The 17,778-nt window shown below is 45.7% G+C and overlaps 1 protein-coding gene across 4 annotated transcripts in view; it reads left to right on the top strand.

Annotated features, from left to right (window-relative positions):
• The window catches only part of SEC22A (SEC22 homolog A, vesicle trafficking protein), a 30,545-nt gene that overhangs the window by 1,484 nt on the left and 11,283 nt on the right, over window positions 1–17,778 (top strand). For all 4 annotated transcript variants that reach the window (XM_048484863.1, XM_048484862.1, XM_048484861.1 and 1 more), the window contains exons 2-3: window positions 7,093–7,296; window positions 9,264–9,427. In XM_048484863.1, coding sequence (XP_048340820.1) covers window positions 7,115–7,296; window positions 9,264–9,427 — 346 coding nt within the window. In that variant the 5' untranslated portion in view covers window positions 7,093–7,114. The remainder of the gene's footprint in view (window positions 1–7,092; window positions 7,297–9,263; window positions 9,428–17,778) is intronic.

Here is a 17,778-nt window from a genome sequence, read left to right as displayed (position 1 = left end):
CTCTCAAGTCACAACCAACTTATGGTGACCCCAGCAAGTTTTCAAAATATTTGAGAAGCAGCGGTAGTTTGCCACTGCCTTTTTCTGCATGACTTCTGAAATCTGATCAGATTGGCCTATACTACAGTGTCTTTCTTCCCCATTGCCACTAACATATGTTCATTTACAGCCTTCTGCTATAAAGTGAGCTTGCTCTTCAGTCTGCCTTCATCTTGACCTTCATGCAATCTTCTTGTTACTGACCCAGCTTTGGCTTATAGCCTTGAGCTCCTCATGTACACAAGTCAGGCATTCCTAACTGGTCTGAGATGGACCTATGAAACAATTTTATTTGTCCTCAAGTAACCACACAGTATCAGCCATGATGATTTTACATCATAAGAGACATTGGTAGGTAAGGTGCTCCCGAGCCACATTTTACTTCACGGTGCAGTGATATTACTGTTTTCAAGTTCATTCCAGAATGTTATATTTCTGTAAAAGACAAAAAGTGGTAGAAACAAACATTTCTTTTTAATGAATGAATAAGGCTTCTTTGGGGGAGGGTGCAAATTGTGACTATGAGAACTAGACTAGGTGATGAATCTTGTTCATGCCTTGTATTGATGCAGACATCGTGCAGCCTAATGATCTAAGACATTTGCAATTTCTCATGGGCTGGTTTGTTCCTGTCCATTCCCTCATTTCTTACTGTATGTGAATCTTCCAGCTTCAGAGTTTATCATATGGTAGTGTTTGGTCTTCAAACCAGTTTGTAATCATGGTTGAAAATTCTAGTCTTAGTCTTATAATGCTTTGATTCCACTGATAGGTGCTTTAGCTACTTACAAGGAATGTTTTCATAATTTCATGGTGGGGTGGGACTTGGCCCTTGGATACCCATCAGGCATCAAGCCACAGTTCCAAATGAAACAACGAAAGAGCAACTGAATGAACTGTCGAATGTTGTTGTTTCTATCTTGTGAGATAAAATCTTGCCTTACTCTTCTAAATCACCTTGCCAAACTGTGAGAGTAGGATATATATTTTTAAAGTAAATAAAACCTAGATCCTCTGAAATAAGGAACTTGACTAGGGCTAGCAAAAACAGAAGCTGAAGGATTTAGCAAATAAGTTTGACAAATTTGTAACTGAGATTAAAAGATGATGTCCAGAGCTTTCCCATGGACCTTGTTTCATCAGTACCAAGAGGTTTTATTTTTATGAGTATCTTAAAAAGCTTTAGAGCCTTGAGTGTTTTTTGATCACAGTTTAGTATATTTTACAAAAGCCTGCCTGGTATGAACTTTAAAATGCCTACTATGAATTATTACTGGTGGTGTCTCCTGCATTATGAATGTTTTAATAAGCTCTTTCTGCTACCAGCATATTGTAGGTATCTGGGGCCAAATATTTTTTAGCAGCAGCACAGTTTTTTATGTGGGAGAGGAATTATTTTGCTACTCAGCTGTGTTCATCTTCCTTGTTTTGGGCACCGACAGTTTAAGCCTAAACAGACCTACGTGGATTTGGAAGAGTGCAACTCTGTTAGTATTCTGCAGTGAGTTACTTTTAAAACTGCTAGATAATGGTAGTTATTTAGTACATACATACATAAAGAGAATTTCTGTTTTTCTGGTTAGTGTCACACTGAAAAAACTCCGGAGAAAAACTAATATGCAGTCTGTTCCCTTTCCTATAGAGAAATCCTGGCAAAAAGAATTCAAGCAATCTTATAGTAAGGTTGTACTTCAGTGATATTGCTTTTTTAGCCCTTTGGTTACTGTTATGAGCGGTACATCATGCTTTCTAGAGTAATATGTGCAAAATGAAATGTTCCTGCTCCAAGGAGTTAACAATCTACATTTCAGCAGTGGAGGAGTCAGAAGAGAGAGAAGGGGGAAGAGATCCAGTGACATGTATTTTGGCTTCCATTTCAGCTTGGGAATGATGACTGAGGCCTAAGTTTTCATGGGGAGCAAATTGAAGAAGGAAACGTAGAGCTGTAATGGAGTTGTAAAGCTTGTAAAGCTCTTGCCTTTAAGGGAAGAATGAGAAACCAATTTTACTCTGTTGCCAAAGGGGTTGTGTTCAGAAAATTAAGGAGAAAATGTGGCTTGATGGCACTTTTCTCCTACATCACCGCCACCAAAAATATGCATTCCACAGTAACAGGTAGATTATGCACTCTACATGGAGTTGTCCCTGAAAAGTCTCTAGAAATGACAGCTGGTAAAGAATGCTTCAGCAGAAATGTTGGCTCTAGTGGTTAATAAGGCCCATATCGCTCCAGTCTTGTACAATTGGTACTGGTTTCTAATTTGCTTCCAGGTCCAACTCAGGGTTCTTGTATTGAACTTAAAAGTTCTATATGGATTGAGATAGGTGTCTCTTAAGGACCACCTGCTTGCATATGAACTACCTGGCCATTACAGTCATCTTTGGGCTTCTGTCATCTGAAGCAACCCAAAGAAAGACCTTCTTAGTTGTGGCACGAAAACTGGAATTTCTTCCCCTGGAACATTTCTTTGCTCACTCTGTCATTGCCTTCTTCCAGGGAATTAAGATGTTTTTGCTTCATTTGGTGTTCTTATATTGGCTCACCTTCTGTTAGTTTTAATTGCTAATTATATATGTAAATTAAAAGTTGATTTCACTGTCTTTTAAACTGTTTTCTGCCTTGAGGGCCCCAATTCAGCCAAAAGATGGTGTACAGATATTTTAAATAAATAAATCATTAAGATGAGCAGCAAGGAGAGTGGGTTTCTACAGTGGAGTCCTGGATTGAGGTATGGAAATTGAGGTGTGACAAGGAAAGGCCAAACAGAAAAGAAGTTGCTGTAGCCAAGGCAGAAGATGACCAGACTGTTGATCAAAGTTTTAGCTGAGGAATCAAAAAGAGAGGATTATATTTTTGCAGTGTTGTGTGTGAAGAAGCGTTGTTGCTTTGTGACAATACAGGAGTGAAACCGAAGAGGAATCCTGTGTGTATGGTTTACAGTGAGTGGTGGTATAGAGGATAATCTGGAAGAGGATGGCTCAAGGAAGAGTGCTGGACAATTCAGTTTATTTTAATTTATTTTATGTAGTTGGGCATATTTTTCTTAGTGGGAATACACAACACTAGTATGATCAGATGGTGAGCTGGATTTAAACGAGTGGAGTGAGAGGTATAGGGCAGACAGATACAAATGGGTGTTGTCTGTGAATAGGTGGTAGCCACGGATCTGATGAGACCTCTCGGTCATAGTATGTAAAAAGAGAATAGCAGGGGATTATGGCATTCCCCTGGAGGAGCCGCATGGTGTAGTGGTTAAGTGCTTGCACTGCCACTCATGTAGCCAGGAGTTCAAGCCCCCTGTGGGTCAGATATCCTGGCATCTGGCTCATGATCAAACTCAGCCATCCATCCATTCCTTGGTCGGTAAATGAGTACCTAGCACATAGCTAGGGGGTAAAGAATAGCCAGGGAAAGCAATGGCAAACTACCCCACAAAAACAGCTTGCCTATGAAATCACTGCTTGCAGTGGTACCCCAGGGTCGAACACAACTGAAGGGGAAACTTTACCTTTATGGCATTCCCCTAGTGTAAATGTTGAGGTGACAGGTAGGAGAAAAATCAGTACAAAACAGAGTGGTGCTTGAGAACTGCCCACTCCTACATTAACTAAGTTGACCATGAATGTCATCTTCTGAAGGTCTGCTTTGAGTACCCTTGCCTTCTGAGGCTAGATGGTGGCTGTAAAGGATCGAAGCTTCTGGTAGAAAGGATTCCTGGTAGCTGTTTTCAGGAACCTTTCTTTTAATTAACTTTTCACTTCCACCATTTAATTCAGATAACTAGAGAACCCCACACTGTTACTAGACACCAAGGCTTTAAAGATTCCCACCTCTCTCCCACTCTGACTTGAGGAGAAATTACTTCAGAGTTCCTTTAACTGTTTTGGAGGGAACTCCTAATGGCTGGGGTTTCTAGCCAGTCACCCACTCTAAAGACACACACACACAGACTCTCACAGGCACGAGGGAGTTTGAACACGGTAATTAAATTTATTTTTAAAACAAAAGAAAGGCTTCTTTAAAACTGGCTCAGAGAGGTACTAAAGCTTGGCGGTTACAGAGAGGTTCTTTTCACTCTGGACAGTCTCACTGTCAAGCCTCTGACTGGCGGGTCCCTTTCCGCCAGCCTCAGGGCCTCCACCCTCTAGCAAGCCTCCTCAGCTCGTAGAGTTATCTGAATCCTGCCAGCTAACACAGCTGAATCAGAATCCTTCTCTCTCTCAACTGTCAGTTTCAGACCCCAAACTCTGACTGATCTTCAGTCTCGACTGCTCTCTGACAGACTCTGATTAGAACTGTCCTCACTCTAAGTGCTGTAAGTACACACTAGCTCCCCCTAGCTTTGGCCAAATGTTACTGGACCTTTTCCAACCAATCAGGTGGGTTCTTTGCTTGTGGAGCCTTTTTCTTTACTCTGGCTGTTGCTAAGGCCTTCTTAACTAGGCCTGCTGTATGCCAGCCCTTCAGGGTGGGGCAAGTTCGTTACAGTGGCAACCCGAGAAATGGCCTTCTCGGTCATGGTATTATGGAATGCCATCCCCAGGAAGATGTGTGTGTGCTCCTCGTCACTATCATTAATCAATACGTGAAGACTTTTTTGTTTTGTTTTGTACTCCCTCACCAATCTTCCTATTTTTGCATTTTATATTCCCCCCCCCCCCCAATGTTTTAACTACATGCACGCAAACACAAAGTTGTTTAAATGCTTTTGACTACTGATCACTTTGGGGACCCTATCTGGGTAGAAAATAAGCATGAATATGTTTTAAATAAAAAATAAAATAATCTTTATTTATTATTTTATCCTTCTATTGTTCACCACCCTGAGCCCTGTGGGGAAGCATGGTTTAGAAATTTAATTGTAAATAAAAAAATAGAAGAAGGCAAAAAGAAGTAGAGGGTTCCCTGGTCTGTGCATTAGTTCATCTGGGTGATGCTGTTACACACAGTTACAGTTTCTGTTCTTGAACATATCCTTGAAAACAAGCTACATTGTTATTGGAATGTCAGTGTTCTCACTTTGCTCCCCTGGTTCAGAGAGAATGTTTTCTCCCTCTCACAAAGCACTAGAACTCAAAGGCATCAAGTGAAACTGATGGACAATAGATTCAGAACAGACAAAAGGAAATACTTCTTTGCTCAACAAGTGATTAAAATGTAGAATTTGCTGCAGCTGTGACAGGCACGGGCGTAGATGGCTTTAAAAAGGGGGTTAGACAAATACAAGGAGGATGGACCTATCAGTGGTTACTAGCCATGGTGACTGAAGAGAACCTCTGCATTTAGAGGCTTCTGTTCCCTGTATTTGGACCTCCAAAGGAAGCGGTTGGCCTCTGTATGAGAGAGGCTGCTGGACTATATCAGCAGACTTAAAGTGGAGCTACTTAGAGTAGAGAAGAAGGTCTAGTAGTCTTCCTGCACACACTACAGCCTCCTATCACTTTAGGAAAAGAAAACTGTCCACGCAAGATGTTCTTTCCAATAGGAAGGTTTTACTTAGCAGTTGCAAGATTACACAAGACTATACTAGATAAGACTACAATGCTATACAGAACACTTCAGCAATACTATAACACTAGAACAGACTAGAAGACTAGAAGAGAAGAGAATACTGCATATATACAATGCACAGCTTTGTACATTCAAGCTAGGTACTTTTCTAGGCAATAGTCTCCCATTGGACCAGAGTCACAGTTGAATGCACCAGTCACATTAAAGGTCAACTGTAGCTGGTTGCCCCCAGACTTCTGGCCCTTGTTGCTGGGCAAACCTTTTTGCTGCCTAGAAAGTGACTTTGTGACCCTTTGTTTTATATATCATGACAGATTAGATGCATTGCTGGTCTGATCTGGTAGGATTCTTCTTATGTTCTAAGTTTTATGTGTGTGGCAAACACACTATGTCTTCTTTTTTAAAATAATTTTTAAATAATTTTTCAACATATATTATACAGATCAAAAGAAGGAAAAGGAAAGTAATAGAAAATAGTTAGAACTACAGCATAGAAGATATCTACCCACCATTATATTAAGTACATATTGCATATGGATCCCAATGTAGCATTTTCTGATTACTAGAGAGACCTTATGAAATCTTATAATCTTTGTCATTTGTTTGTTCCAAAGTATTTTTACTACTCAATTGTTATATCTTAGATATTATTAATTTCCAATGCTTGAATTAAATTTACATAATAGATTCAGATTCATATAAAAAATAAAGATTCCATTTCTCATCAAATTCATGCTTCGAGTGTCGATTTACAAGATTAGTTAGTTTGGCCACAGTAGCATATTTTCTGATGTTGTCTTCCCAACAACATACTATATCTTCTTGTTTTTCCTGACCTACATATTTTAGTGATCCTAACTTTGCTTTTTTGTACACTGTATATCTATCTTCCATATTTTTGCTTTAAATTGAAAACAGTAAGATTTCACTCTCTGCCTTCCCCCGAGATTAACTGATAGTGCATACGTGGTTTAATTGGTTCAGTGGGCCTGAGTCCATATTGACATGTGGGGCAATAGGAATTTTTGTGGTATAGAAATCTTGGTTGACTTATTTGGAAGGCTAACCCAGTCCTCTAAACCAGTGTGACACTATATGTAGTGGTTGGATGCCATAGGAGGCCTATGAAGAGCTGGGTTCCAATTTCCACTCTTCCAAGAAGTTCAGTGGATGATCTTGGACCAGCCTGAGGTGCCCCGTGGCACAGAGTGGTAAGCTGCAGTACTGCATTCAAAGGTCTGCTCACCACCTAAGTTTGATCCCAATTGAAGACCGTTTCAGGCTCACGTTTGACTCATCTTTCCAATGTCTGTAAAATGAGAATCCAGTTTACTTGGAGTAAAGTGTACATGACTGGGGAAGGCAATGGCAAACCATCCTAAAAACATAATCTGCCTAGTAAATGTGACATCATCCCATGGATCAGTAATGACCTTGTGCTTGCACAAAGAACTGCCTTTACCTATACAGCTTAACAAATAATTGGTTCCAGATGTTGAAAGTAAAAGTTTCATTGTTGTATACATTTATTTCCATTTTAGGTTTTTATTGAGTCTTCTGGCGATGTCCTTGATCTTGTCTGCTTCCGTGGTGCGAGTGAGAGATGGACTTCCTCTGTCTGCCTCGACTGACTATGAACAGAGTGTTGGCATGCAGGAGTGTAGGAAGTATTTCAAAATCCTTGCAAAGAAACTTGCTGAGCTTCCAGATAGATGCACGCTGAAAGCAGGAAAATATAGCATAAAGTGAGTCTCCCCATGGGGATAGCCTTCATGCTGTAAAAGTATTCTTCATTGATTCTTATAAAACTGCTTATATAAATGGTGAAGAAGAAAAGAAATAATATGGTTTTGAAAAAAATATGAATGTAACAATAAGTCCTGATCTGGTTGCAAAAATTGTAAGTATGAAAGCATTTTTATTGTTTCAGCTTACTTCAGTATTGCTGGAATATGGCTGGGACTTTCAGAATGGAAATCAGTTCATGCGTAATTGCTTGCCAGGGCTGGTATAACTGTCCAACAGAAACCATAATGTAGTGTTTACAGCCTAACATTCTGGGAATAGAGATGCTTTCTGTTTGAAATATTTATAGAATGTCATGATGTCACAACAGTTAATATGGGATAAACATGTGCTTTCAACACAGGATGGGGAAGAGATGTGCTGTCACTGCGTATATGATGCTGTTGCATCCCAGCAGTTGCCTGGCTTCTGCTTTTGAAGCTCTTTGGCATCTGCCTGGATATGGTGGGGGTTTCCTTCCAATCACTTTTGCTGTCTTTTCCTAATGATCTTAGAAATACCTTGTGGCGTGAAAAAACTCTTTAAGGGCTCAGATCATCCTGTGACAAGCTGTATCTTTATTGAAATTGCATTGTGACTTTTTTTCTCTATAATTTGTCAGTTCAATCCTAAGTAGCGTTTAAACCCCTATAAACCCATTCAAGATGATGGCTTTAGAAGGGTGTAACTGTGCTTAGGACTGCACTGCACGCAGTGTAAAAAGTTATAAAAATAGGGCCTGTACCTTCTTTTTTTGCTTGCTCTGAAACTTTTGTAGGGATTGTAGGGATTGGCTGTACATAATGCTGGCAATATGAACTCTTGTTGTTCAATAGGACATGAAAAATAGTATTTTTGTACTGTAGTCTGATGGTGCCTACCATTTTATATGATAGTGTTAACAGTCAAAGACCCAGTCGCATGGTGCATTGTGAAGTTTTGTTTTGTTTTAAAGTTCAAACCTCTCTTATCCCACCATTGCTTTCGAACTAAAAACATTTATTTTAAGAAATTATTGTTTTACAGAATGTAAAAAACAAATGTGTAGCTCTATATGTAGGAAATTAGATTGGAATTATTTCTGGATGCCCAGTTACAAATGGGGTGGAAAAAAATCAATATTCACAAAGTAAACTTGAATTATTGCTCTAATTATCTATATTTCTGTCGCTTTGACCTTTTTAAATAAACCTGCATAGGAAATGTTGATACATCTTTGACAATTTAAAAATGAAAAAAGAACCTTTGAGGGTTTCTTTAAAAATAATGGTAATATGTCAGCTTAATTATTTTTGAAGATGTCTGGCATGTACCTAAAATTGTCCTAGAGCCATTGTTTAAATTGCATAGGAAGATTATGAACTAAAGCAGTGTTTCAACAGAGTGTTTAACAAATGAAGAGTGTAAGCATATGCCAGAGTTTCAATTAGAACCAGGGACATTTTCCAGCCTCTGATGACTTCACTTAATACTATCTCTAGAAAGTGATGAAGAAGCACCCTTGCCAGAGAAGAATCTCATTCTCTGGCTCATAAAGATAATCCTGAAGAGCTGGTAGCTGGTCAGCAGCTTTTGTGGAGTGAAACAGATGTCATGTGATACATGGCCAATAAATAAAGCATTCCCAGGGGAAGGAGATGGCCACAAAACCTCCTCTGTCCCCTCCCTCTTTCCCACTTTGGAGAGGGAAGATCCCATCCCACTCTCTTGCTGTAATTGACACAGGGGTGTTCAACAGTAAGACATTTTATTCACAAGGGGGGGGGGGGATGGACTTGTAGCAATGTTACATTTTCTGATTAATGTTATTATGGTTGTTACATCCATAGTGATTTTACTGGTGCATATAGCATACAGAACCACTCTTCTGAAGCTGTGGAAGCATGCATTTAATTTTGAAATGTTAAAGTCTTTTTTTTTATTGTAGTTTCATTAGTTCCTTGGGAGTGAGTTACATGATGTTGTGCACTGAAAATTACCCCAATGTCCTCTCCTTCTGCTTCCTGGATGAGCTTCAAAGGGAATTCATCACCACGTACAACATGATGAAAACAAATACAGCTGTTAGACCCTACTGTTTCATTGAGTTTGGTAAGAGATTGATCTCTTCTCCCCCCACCCCAATAACTCACTGTGTTTTCATTTTTGAATGTGTTCTTCCAAGTCAGAGTGTTCAATGTGATTCAGCACAGATAAGGTAAACATAGCTAACTTCTCTAGACTTGTAAACCTAACTGTGACAAAGGCCTGGTAAAAAGATTTTCATTTGCTTCCACACATTTGAGGTATGGACTTAGGTCATTTTTTCTAGGAAGGAAGTTGTCATGTCAACCTGAAAAGTTGCCCCCTTCCAGATGTTGTAATGTATTGTTCAATAGTACCTGTTGATTTCAGTCTGTAGAATTCCTTAAATATTACATAAGTAATTTTTTTTCTTTGCTTAGCAGTTTTTGTTATTTTTTTGCATCATTAATATTGTTCTTCTAGCAGTGTTTTAGTAGTGGGATTTTGCATTTGTTCCTATGTTAGTAGCCATCTAAACCAGTGTCTGTGTTTTGGGTTACTCTGGGGTAACTAAGCTCTCTTTTTAGGAGATGAAGTTATAGATTGATTGTTTTTTTCTACATTGGCTTTTGATACGTTTTATACGTTTCTAAACTTGGCTTCTCTTTCTCATCTTAAACATTCTCTCAAAGTAGTCACCCATTTCCAGAATGCCATTGCTGCTACTTTAACATAAACCTCTCTTTGAATGTGTTGTTTCTTGCCAGGGCTCATTTAGTGTATTTGCATACTGAAACCAGTTATTTTTTAAAGGGGAATTTTTGATGTTGGGCGCTGAACAAGGAATGTGGGCAGAGAAGGACGCAATTGGTACAGAATTTTTCAACAGAAAAACACTTCCCTGTTTACAGCGGCGTATTTGCCTAGGGACGAGGGGTACCCTTTGTCCCCAGGCACCACTAATCTGGTCGCATGGGGGGGGGGGGCAAAATCGGCTTCGTCCCCTGAGCCCCACCCCAGTGCTTATAAAAGCAGTTCTCAGAGGCCGAGGGACGGCAGTCACTTCTGACCTCCTCAACTGGGAGCTGGGAGCAAGGGCGGGGGCAGTGGCAGAGGGTTCTGTCATTTTAGAGAGCACCTGTGAAAAGCACATTCAGCCATTTCTTGGTACTTCTGTCATGTCTAAGTGTGTACAGGGATTCACTTTAAATATTACACACCACAAAGGAGAAGGGGCATAATGAAGATGTGACAAAGCAGGAATTTAATTCTTGTTTAAATTGGGTAACAGGAGTAGCACACTTCTGACTTTAAGATCTTCTTACTGTGGGTTTGGGGACATTCCTGCTGCTCATAGCGGCAATCTTTTAGTAGGACTTTTTCTGGTTATCTTGACACAGGCCTGTGTGCTGCAAAGGGATACTATGAGCAGTCTTTGTTGCTACCTCACTATTCTTGAACAGGAAAACAAAGATAACTTTTCCCATTGTCCAATGAGCAGAAGATTTTTTGACACTTTTCCTTCTAAATTCAGAAGATGGCATGAGGAGAATGCAAAATACATTTAGAGGTTTAATAGGTTTTGTTCATTGGATCCAAAAATTTTGTCCTGTTGAGGGCGGAGCCATCTTCCTGCACAAAGAGCGGTCAGCTGACTGGAAGTGTGTCTTGCTTTTGCTGTTCTCTTTGTGGTGATAGAATTCTTGTTGCATAGATGGGGCAGAAACATTGGCTCTAACCCTCTGTTTCAAAATATTTCAAAATGCAGTATTTTGTTTGCAAAAGGAATTAATAATCATTACTATAGTAACAAGAGGGGGTCCCTGATAATTGTGGGGGAATCCATCTTACTTTTATTCCCCCATCACTGCTGCCAGACCTGGCTTTTCCCCACTCTGAGAACAGCATATTGATGTTGACAAGCCCTGTGCAGCTCCTAGCTGCTGGGCCCACCAAGGTTTCTTCCCCGTGGGTCAATGATGATGATAGATCCAACAGAGGAGGTTCTCCTGGAGGCTGCAGAGGACCAATGGACCATATTGTTGGGTGTGTGTGTGTGTGTTTAATACCTTTTCAAATGTTTTGCAAAACAAAAGGAGTCCCCCAAGTTTACAGATCTGTTTATCCACAATGTGGCCCCAATCTATGGATTTATATACCCTCAGATGCAGGGGTGGTGGTAGTGGTGGTGGTGTCACCCGTTGCTGGTAGACATATAGATAGCAAATTGTCTGGCCTGGAGGTGAATTATCAAAGTCACAAAACTGAGCTGCTCATAAATAGGAATCTCTGTCTATTTGGTAGCTCTCCAGGTATGCGGAAAAATATAAACTAACCGAAAGTTTTTTAAACCTCTCAAAAGTGACCTGAAGTACGCCAGAAGGGATGGAATGTTAAGAGCGGCTGCTTAGTTAAAGGGAAATGGGAAGGGGGTGGGGAGTCAGCCTACTTAAGCCCCTGAGAGAATCCTGGAGAGGAAGATTTTGGAGGGTGAGTGTATTTCCTAATCCTCCTCCCGCCCTGGTTTGTAGGGGTGAGCCCGCGAACCCCGCAGAACCGTAGAAAGAGCGCCTGGCATGCCGGGTGAAGCTCACACGACCTTCGAGCGCACACGCCTCCTGCAGCTCCCCAACCCTCGTTCCCCGTGAGTGCACGGGTCAGCTTGACACTACCCGAGCTCCCACGATCACCAAGGTGTCCCATACAAAAGGGACAAAAAGGGGCCTTTGCCCTCCAGGTGAGGATTAGACCCAGACAAAGGATGCTTCCTCCCACTTGACGTGAGGCAGCCCGATGAGATCATGCATCACATGATGATCTCCCGACCTCCCGCTCTCCCGCCTGCCCGACCCCTTTACACGCCCCCATTGAAACCCTAATAAAAGGTGTGAGGGGCGAGCACACGGCAGAGTTGCCAGGATCATGGGATCCCGCACTTCCTGCTGCTGGCTCTCTCCACCAGGATAGAAATCTCAGCGTCTCGTCTCTTCATTGGGGCCTCGTGGGTCCAAGACTACAAGCTGGTGCCGAAACCGGGGAATCCTCTCGGGAACCTCACTGCCCGTGCTTTACCGTGCAGCCTGGGAAAGGGCTTTTTTTTTGGTACCCGCATCAGTCTCGGCTGGATCCGGCGCATCCAGGGACCCATCCCCTCGGTAACCGACCGGCCCCGGCTGGATGTCGGCGCATCCAGGGATTCGGCGTTCTAGGACACTCTCGTCGTCTGGATCGAACCACCCGGTAAGCATGGGCGCTTGTAAAAAGCAACGGCTTTTGACAAGCATCGTTAGCGAGCTGAAAGCGCTAGCGTAAACGCGGCAGAGGTCTCCGTGAAAGAGGGGAGCTCTTGCGGCGAATTGGTTGAGGAAATTGATAGGCAATGTCCCATGAGTACCCAGAAAGGTGGGACATTCAATCTTAAGGACTGGAGAAAACATCGGGCGCACTCTGCATAGAGAGCCGTGCGTAGCGCGCCGATACGTCACTGCTACTGGCGATGTGGGAGACAGTGTTATGTCGCCTACCATCAGCCCGTGGCAGGTCCACGTGTGTCTTTGCCATGGATCTCATAGCTCGCTTTTGATCTTTCACCTACAGTTTCAAGCCTGGAACTTCTCTCTATCCACACTCAAGCAGGACGCCTGTCCTTCTCCCGTTTCACTTGCTCCCTCTCCCGTTTCTAAACTCTCCCCGCTTTCGTGTTCTCTCGCGGCCCTGTCCGCTTCCTCATATTTGCTCCGCCTTCTGCTCCGCTTTCCCCTCCCAAGTTTTCGAAGCCACCCACACCTCTGTCCAATGCCATGTAATGGCGCTGAAGTTTCAAAACTCTCTAGCAGAGCTGTATTACCCACGACATCTGCAGAGAAAGGAAACCCTGGCCGAGGAAGGCGATGCCGACTCCTCCCTCCTCGGCCGTCCTGCTCCAGCCCACTTCACTGACCATGTGTGGGGAGGGCGGCATCATCCAGCGAGGTCAAGTCAGTGAGTATAGGCCCCCATAGGCTATAAGCATGTTCTCCGCACTGAGTCTCCGCCAAGGCACATGCGGGACGTGGGGATCACCAGCCCCTATGTGAGAGGCATGTTGGGAAACGCAGTCATAACGGAATCACGTAATGGTTCCGGAGGACCCTGGAAAACCACTTTTCACATGCTCTCTTGAACCCTGCGCCAATATGTTGTTTGGGAAAGCTGTAATTACCGCCAACAATGCCATAAGCAGAGGGGCAGCCTCTGAAGCCGGTGCTCTATACTGCCCGTGCAGCTCACTATGGCTGCCAAAAGGTTTCGCCCTTCCCAACGCCAAGTAGATTGTCCTGCTGGAGGCCACCCTTAAGGTTGCCTCGGATCATGCGCCTACATAGGCGTTTGTGAGAGTGCTCATGCTGCCGGACAGCCAACCCAGAGAGCTTTTCCAGCGTTCGGCAGAAGCCTCAGGAGCCTTTATCGGCTGAATTCCTGGAACAGCAGGCTCCAGGGAGGCCCTGCAGAGACCTAAAGGATTGACAACGGCGCCAGCCCAACGCCATGAGCTCCCTCATGCGCCTGCGCCCAAAGAAGAATCGCCTCCGCTGGAGTGCCGCAGAGCAATCACGAGGGCTTAGGAAAAAACTCCGAACTGGTCGACATGCTTAAGGCTTGCCAGGATGTGGATCTTCCGCCTTTATCAGGCCAGCCTTCCTAGCCGCAGCACTCTCCACCACCCGGGGACAGCCCCAAGGCGAAAGTGCTTCCAACTGCGTGCGAAAGCGGGGACACTTCCGGAGGGACTGTAAGAGTCGCCCGGTGGGGGGGGCTTACAACCCCGATGGAGGGGTTCTCCCCTGGGAGGAGCGAGAGGCACCCCAGGAAGGCCCCGGACCAAATGCCCCCGATGCCGGGAGGGCTTTCACTGGAGAAGCGAGGTGCCCGTTGGGAAACTCCTACCCGGGCCTCCTCCCAGCCCAGGACCAAGGAGGAGGAATACTGGAAACGACCCTCCCAAGAAATCCGAGGCCCTCGGAACCCAAACCACCTCTCCTTCCCGTGGCTGGTTTCTCTTACCTGCACCCAACCTCTCTCCCTCAAGTTCCCCCATGAGATTCTTGTCGCTCCAACCCAGTACAGCAATCCCATCCTCCCGGAGGCCGTCGGCTTAATTCTGCCCAAGGCCTCCACCGCTGAGCAGGGACTGTTTGTCGTCCCGGGAGTCATCGACTCTACACACCAAGGAGCCGTTCATGTTCAGGTGTGGACAAACATCCCACAGGAATTGCCCAGCTGGAACCAGCTGCGCATGCTGGACTCCTCCTACCTCCCATGCGCTGCCTGTCCGCCACGACTCAATAAAGGCCACCCGAACCGAAGTCTCCATCAAGGCCACGGACTGGCACCACTGCGTGGCGGCAGTAGAGACGCCCATCGAGTAGCTCCGCGCCCGTACCTGGAGCTCACTACATTAGAAGGGTGTCCATTCAAAGGGACTTTGTGGGACACCCGGCGTAACATCCTGTCATCAGAGCAGCCGAGTGGCCTGATCAGTGGCCAACAGAGACTTGCCCGCGCATCTGGGGGGTGGGGGGGGAAAGCAGACCCTTGAGATCGGGCTGTCTGCTGCTTACAGCTCCACGGTCCGCCAACCCTGGGACTTGAGCGCCAGCTCACAGTCCGCCCCATGCGTTCTGGACATCCCGCACGGGTCAACTTGTGGGAAGGGATCACCATGAGTCAGGTAACAAGGCGACTCTAGTCTGGGATGGATAAATCCACTCCCCACCATGAAGCTGCTACCTAGAAGAGAAGAACAGATAGGCTTAGCTGTGCCACCGCTTAGAGATCCCCACCCCCCGGCCCTGACTGCGTTTCCTACCTCCACCCCAGAGCCCCCGCTCTGGAACACCCTCTTTCTCTCTCACTTCTTTCTAATTTTTCAACCAGCAAAGGCGGGAGGGCCAGCAGACTGGCTAGCCCTCCCTAGATTAAAATATGGGCCCGTCTTGGTACCGCAGCACTTCCAAGACAGGCCCCAGGTTAAAAAGGGGCTGCCGCCATCATGCCCCTACTCACAAACCTGTTTGGGTTATGGCTGCCCAGCGCATGGCAACTTTACCAGTACCATGTTCGAGGCCAGGCGCTTAGCCGAAACTGCCCCTTAAGGAGTGGTTTCGGCGGGCGGCATTTCCCCAAGATACTCAAATGCGATCCAAAATTCTGAATGCCATGTTTGCCTTTGCACTTGTGGTCACAGTAAGTACATTCACCCTAAGATGGGGCTTCCCCCAATCCTTTGTCCCGAGGACCAACCCACAAGTGTGTGTTTGCCCTGCTCTTCTGATACCCCCCCTTTCTCTGAGCGCACCCCCAAAGTCCTTTTTGTCCTGCAAATTAGATATGCATACCCACAATCCCTTGACGGTCCACTCGCCCCCCCTTTCTTTGGGGGCTCGGTTACTGCATCGGCTCCTGAACAGCATCCTGATAGAGCGTCTTTGAAGCTGGAACTCTCCATAGGAGCTTGTCTGCCCTTATACGTACTCCCCTGTCCTATGTCCAAGAAACAAACTAAAGAAAGGGGAAATAGGGTGTGGCCCCTGGCCCCCCCCTTTGCTGAATTGAACTCACTTAAATTTAACCTGCCCCTCGTGAAGAGGCACTTCAGGCAATCAGAGCCTCCTTCACACGCCCAGGCCCACCAGAGCCAAGACCAAGCTTGGCAGGGCCCAGGCCCTCTCATAACCTGGGGAAAGGGGTATGCTTCAATCCCCCACAGGTCCCCAGTGGATTCCAGCTTCGCCATGCCCAGCCAACCCATGGAATGGCACCAGAAGGAAACCAACCCGATCCCGGAGATGGAGCGGATCTCCCTGGAAGATGTCGGTCCTGCGAGCCCTCACGGGAACCCGCCCAGCCCAGAGCCAAGGAGCGGCAGGGACCCAGATGACTTGGGGAGGCGTCAAGGCAGCGACCGTGCCAAGCTTCGAGAGCTGCTGCACCAGCAAGGCTGCCCCGAGTCACCCGGGGGTCTCTGCGCTGCCACCTTTTCGCTCACCACTGCAAACCCCGCCCAGTGATCACCATCATCTCACCGCCTGCTCTGCTGCCTCTTGCCGGTGACGCTTCGGGTCACCGCCCTTTTGAGAGATCAACCAACTCCAACATCACTGGGAGCGGTTAAGCTGCGGCTGCCAACGTGCTTCATCCTTCTGCCTGGGCACAATATCTGCCGGGGTGGGAAGCTTGCTAAGCTCCTGCCTACTCCCTGTCTGCAAACCCCCTGGAGATTTCCTGGAAGAAGTCTGGCTCTGGAGCCGCTTTCGCTATGAACGCCCTGCGTCTATCCGGTACTCCATGAGCGCCCGACTGGGGACCCGTTGTTTCAAACCTTCCCTTCCGCCCGGCGCCCTCTCTCTCATCACCCAGAAGCCGTGTCGCCAAACCCACGAGTCCAACACTTCCCACGCCCGCACATTGCTGATGTGGCCCGGGACAGGAAACTGGCTCCGGAGCCACCAGTCACTGGCTTGGCCAACTGGAACTGCACACATGTAGAAGACATTCCCCCCATATATGGGAACATCCCCCCCTCCCCTAAGAAGGGCTGGTTCTGGACTTAGCGGGGAGAGACACCTCTCAACTACATCCCCGCTCGCCTCTCCGCCGGGACTCTTTGTTGCCTTAGCCCGTCTTTACCATCGTCCTGCCTCCAGGCTCCGCCCCGGGAGCCTCAAGCGCCCGTGCCCGGCTCCGCTCTTTCCCTCAGGACCCTTCCTGCGGAGCGACGCGGTTGCTCTCTCCAAAGCTTCGAGTATGTCTCCCTCGCGACCTCCCTGGTGGGAGTCCCAGGACTTCGCCACCTATAGCAGCTAAGACTATTGGGTCGGCTGGCCTGTGCCCTTCTTGAAGTCCATTAATTTCCACCTCCACCGCTCTGCTGGATGCTCTGGCCTCCGAGCAACAGGAACTTCGTCAAGTGACTTTAGACAATCATCCCGCTATTGAATATTTGTTGTTAATGCATCACCTAGGTTGTGAGAATGTACATAATATGTGTTGTTTTAATCTCTCCTGATAATTCCCACTTGATCCATAATGAAAGTCGCGTGAACTGCAAGATGTTAGTATCTAATCTGGAAATCAATGCGATGTATTGCCCCACTGGTGTTGAGTCAGGGCCCTATGGAGTTGGCTGCCAGGAGGATGGATTGGCGCTATTGCTACAATTCTTCATTGGTTGTGATCAGATGCCTCTATTTGGTCGTGGGTCTTGTCTTGTTCAATGTATATCTGCTTTTTGCTTGTAGCGTTTGTGGTAAGAAACCTTTTTGACTTTCCCCTTCGTTACGCAACCAAGTCCTCACGTTGCACAGAATAAAACAACTCAGCCAACTGGAGGCGGGCTCCTGGGAAGGAAGCGTCCCCCTAAATTGCCCCAACTAATTCGGCCTCCTTCCTAGAAAACA

Source organism: Sphaerodactylus townsendi, linkage group LG02 (assembly GCF_021028975.2).
Source record: "Sphaerodactylus townsendi isolate TG3544 linkage group LG02, MPM_Stown_v2.3, whole genome shotgun sequence".
In the NCBI taxonomy this organism is placed as follows: domain Eukaryota; kingdom Metazoa; phylum Chordata; class Lepidosauria; order Squamata; family Sphaerodactylidae; genus Sphaerodactylus; species Sphaerodactylus townsendi.
The sequence above is the reverse complement of the archived record's forward strand: the minus strand, read 5'-3'. Positions and strand labels throughout refer to the sequence as shown.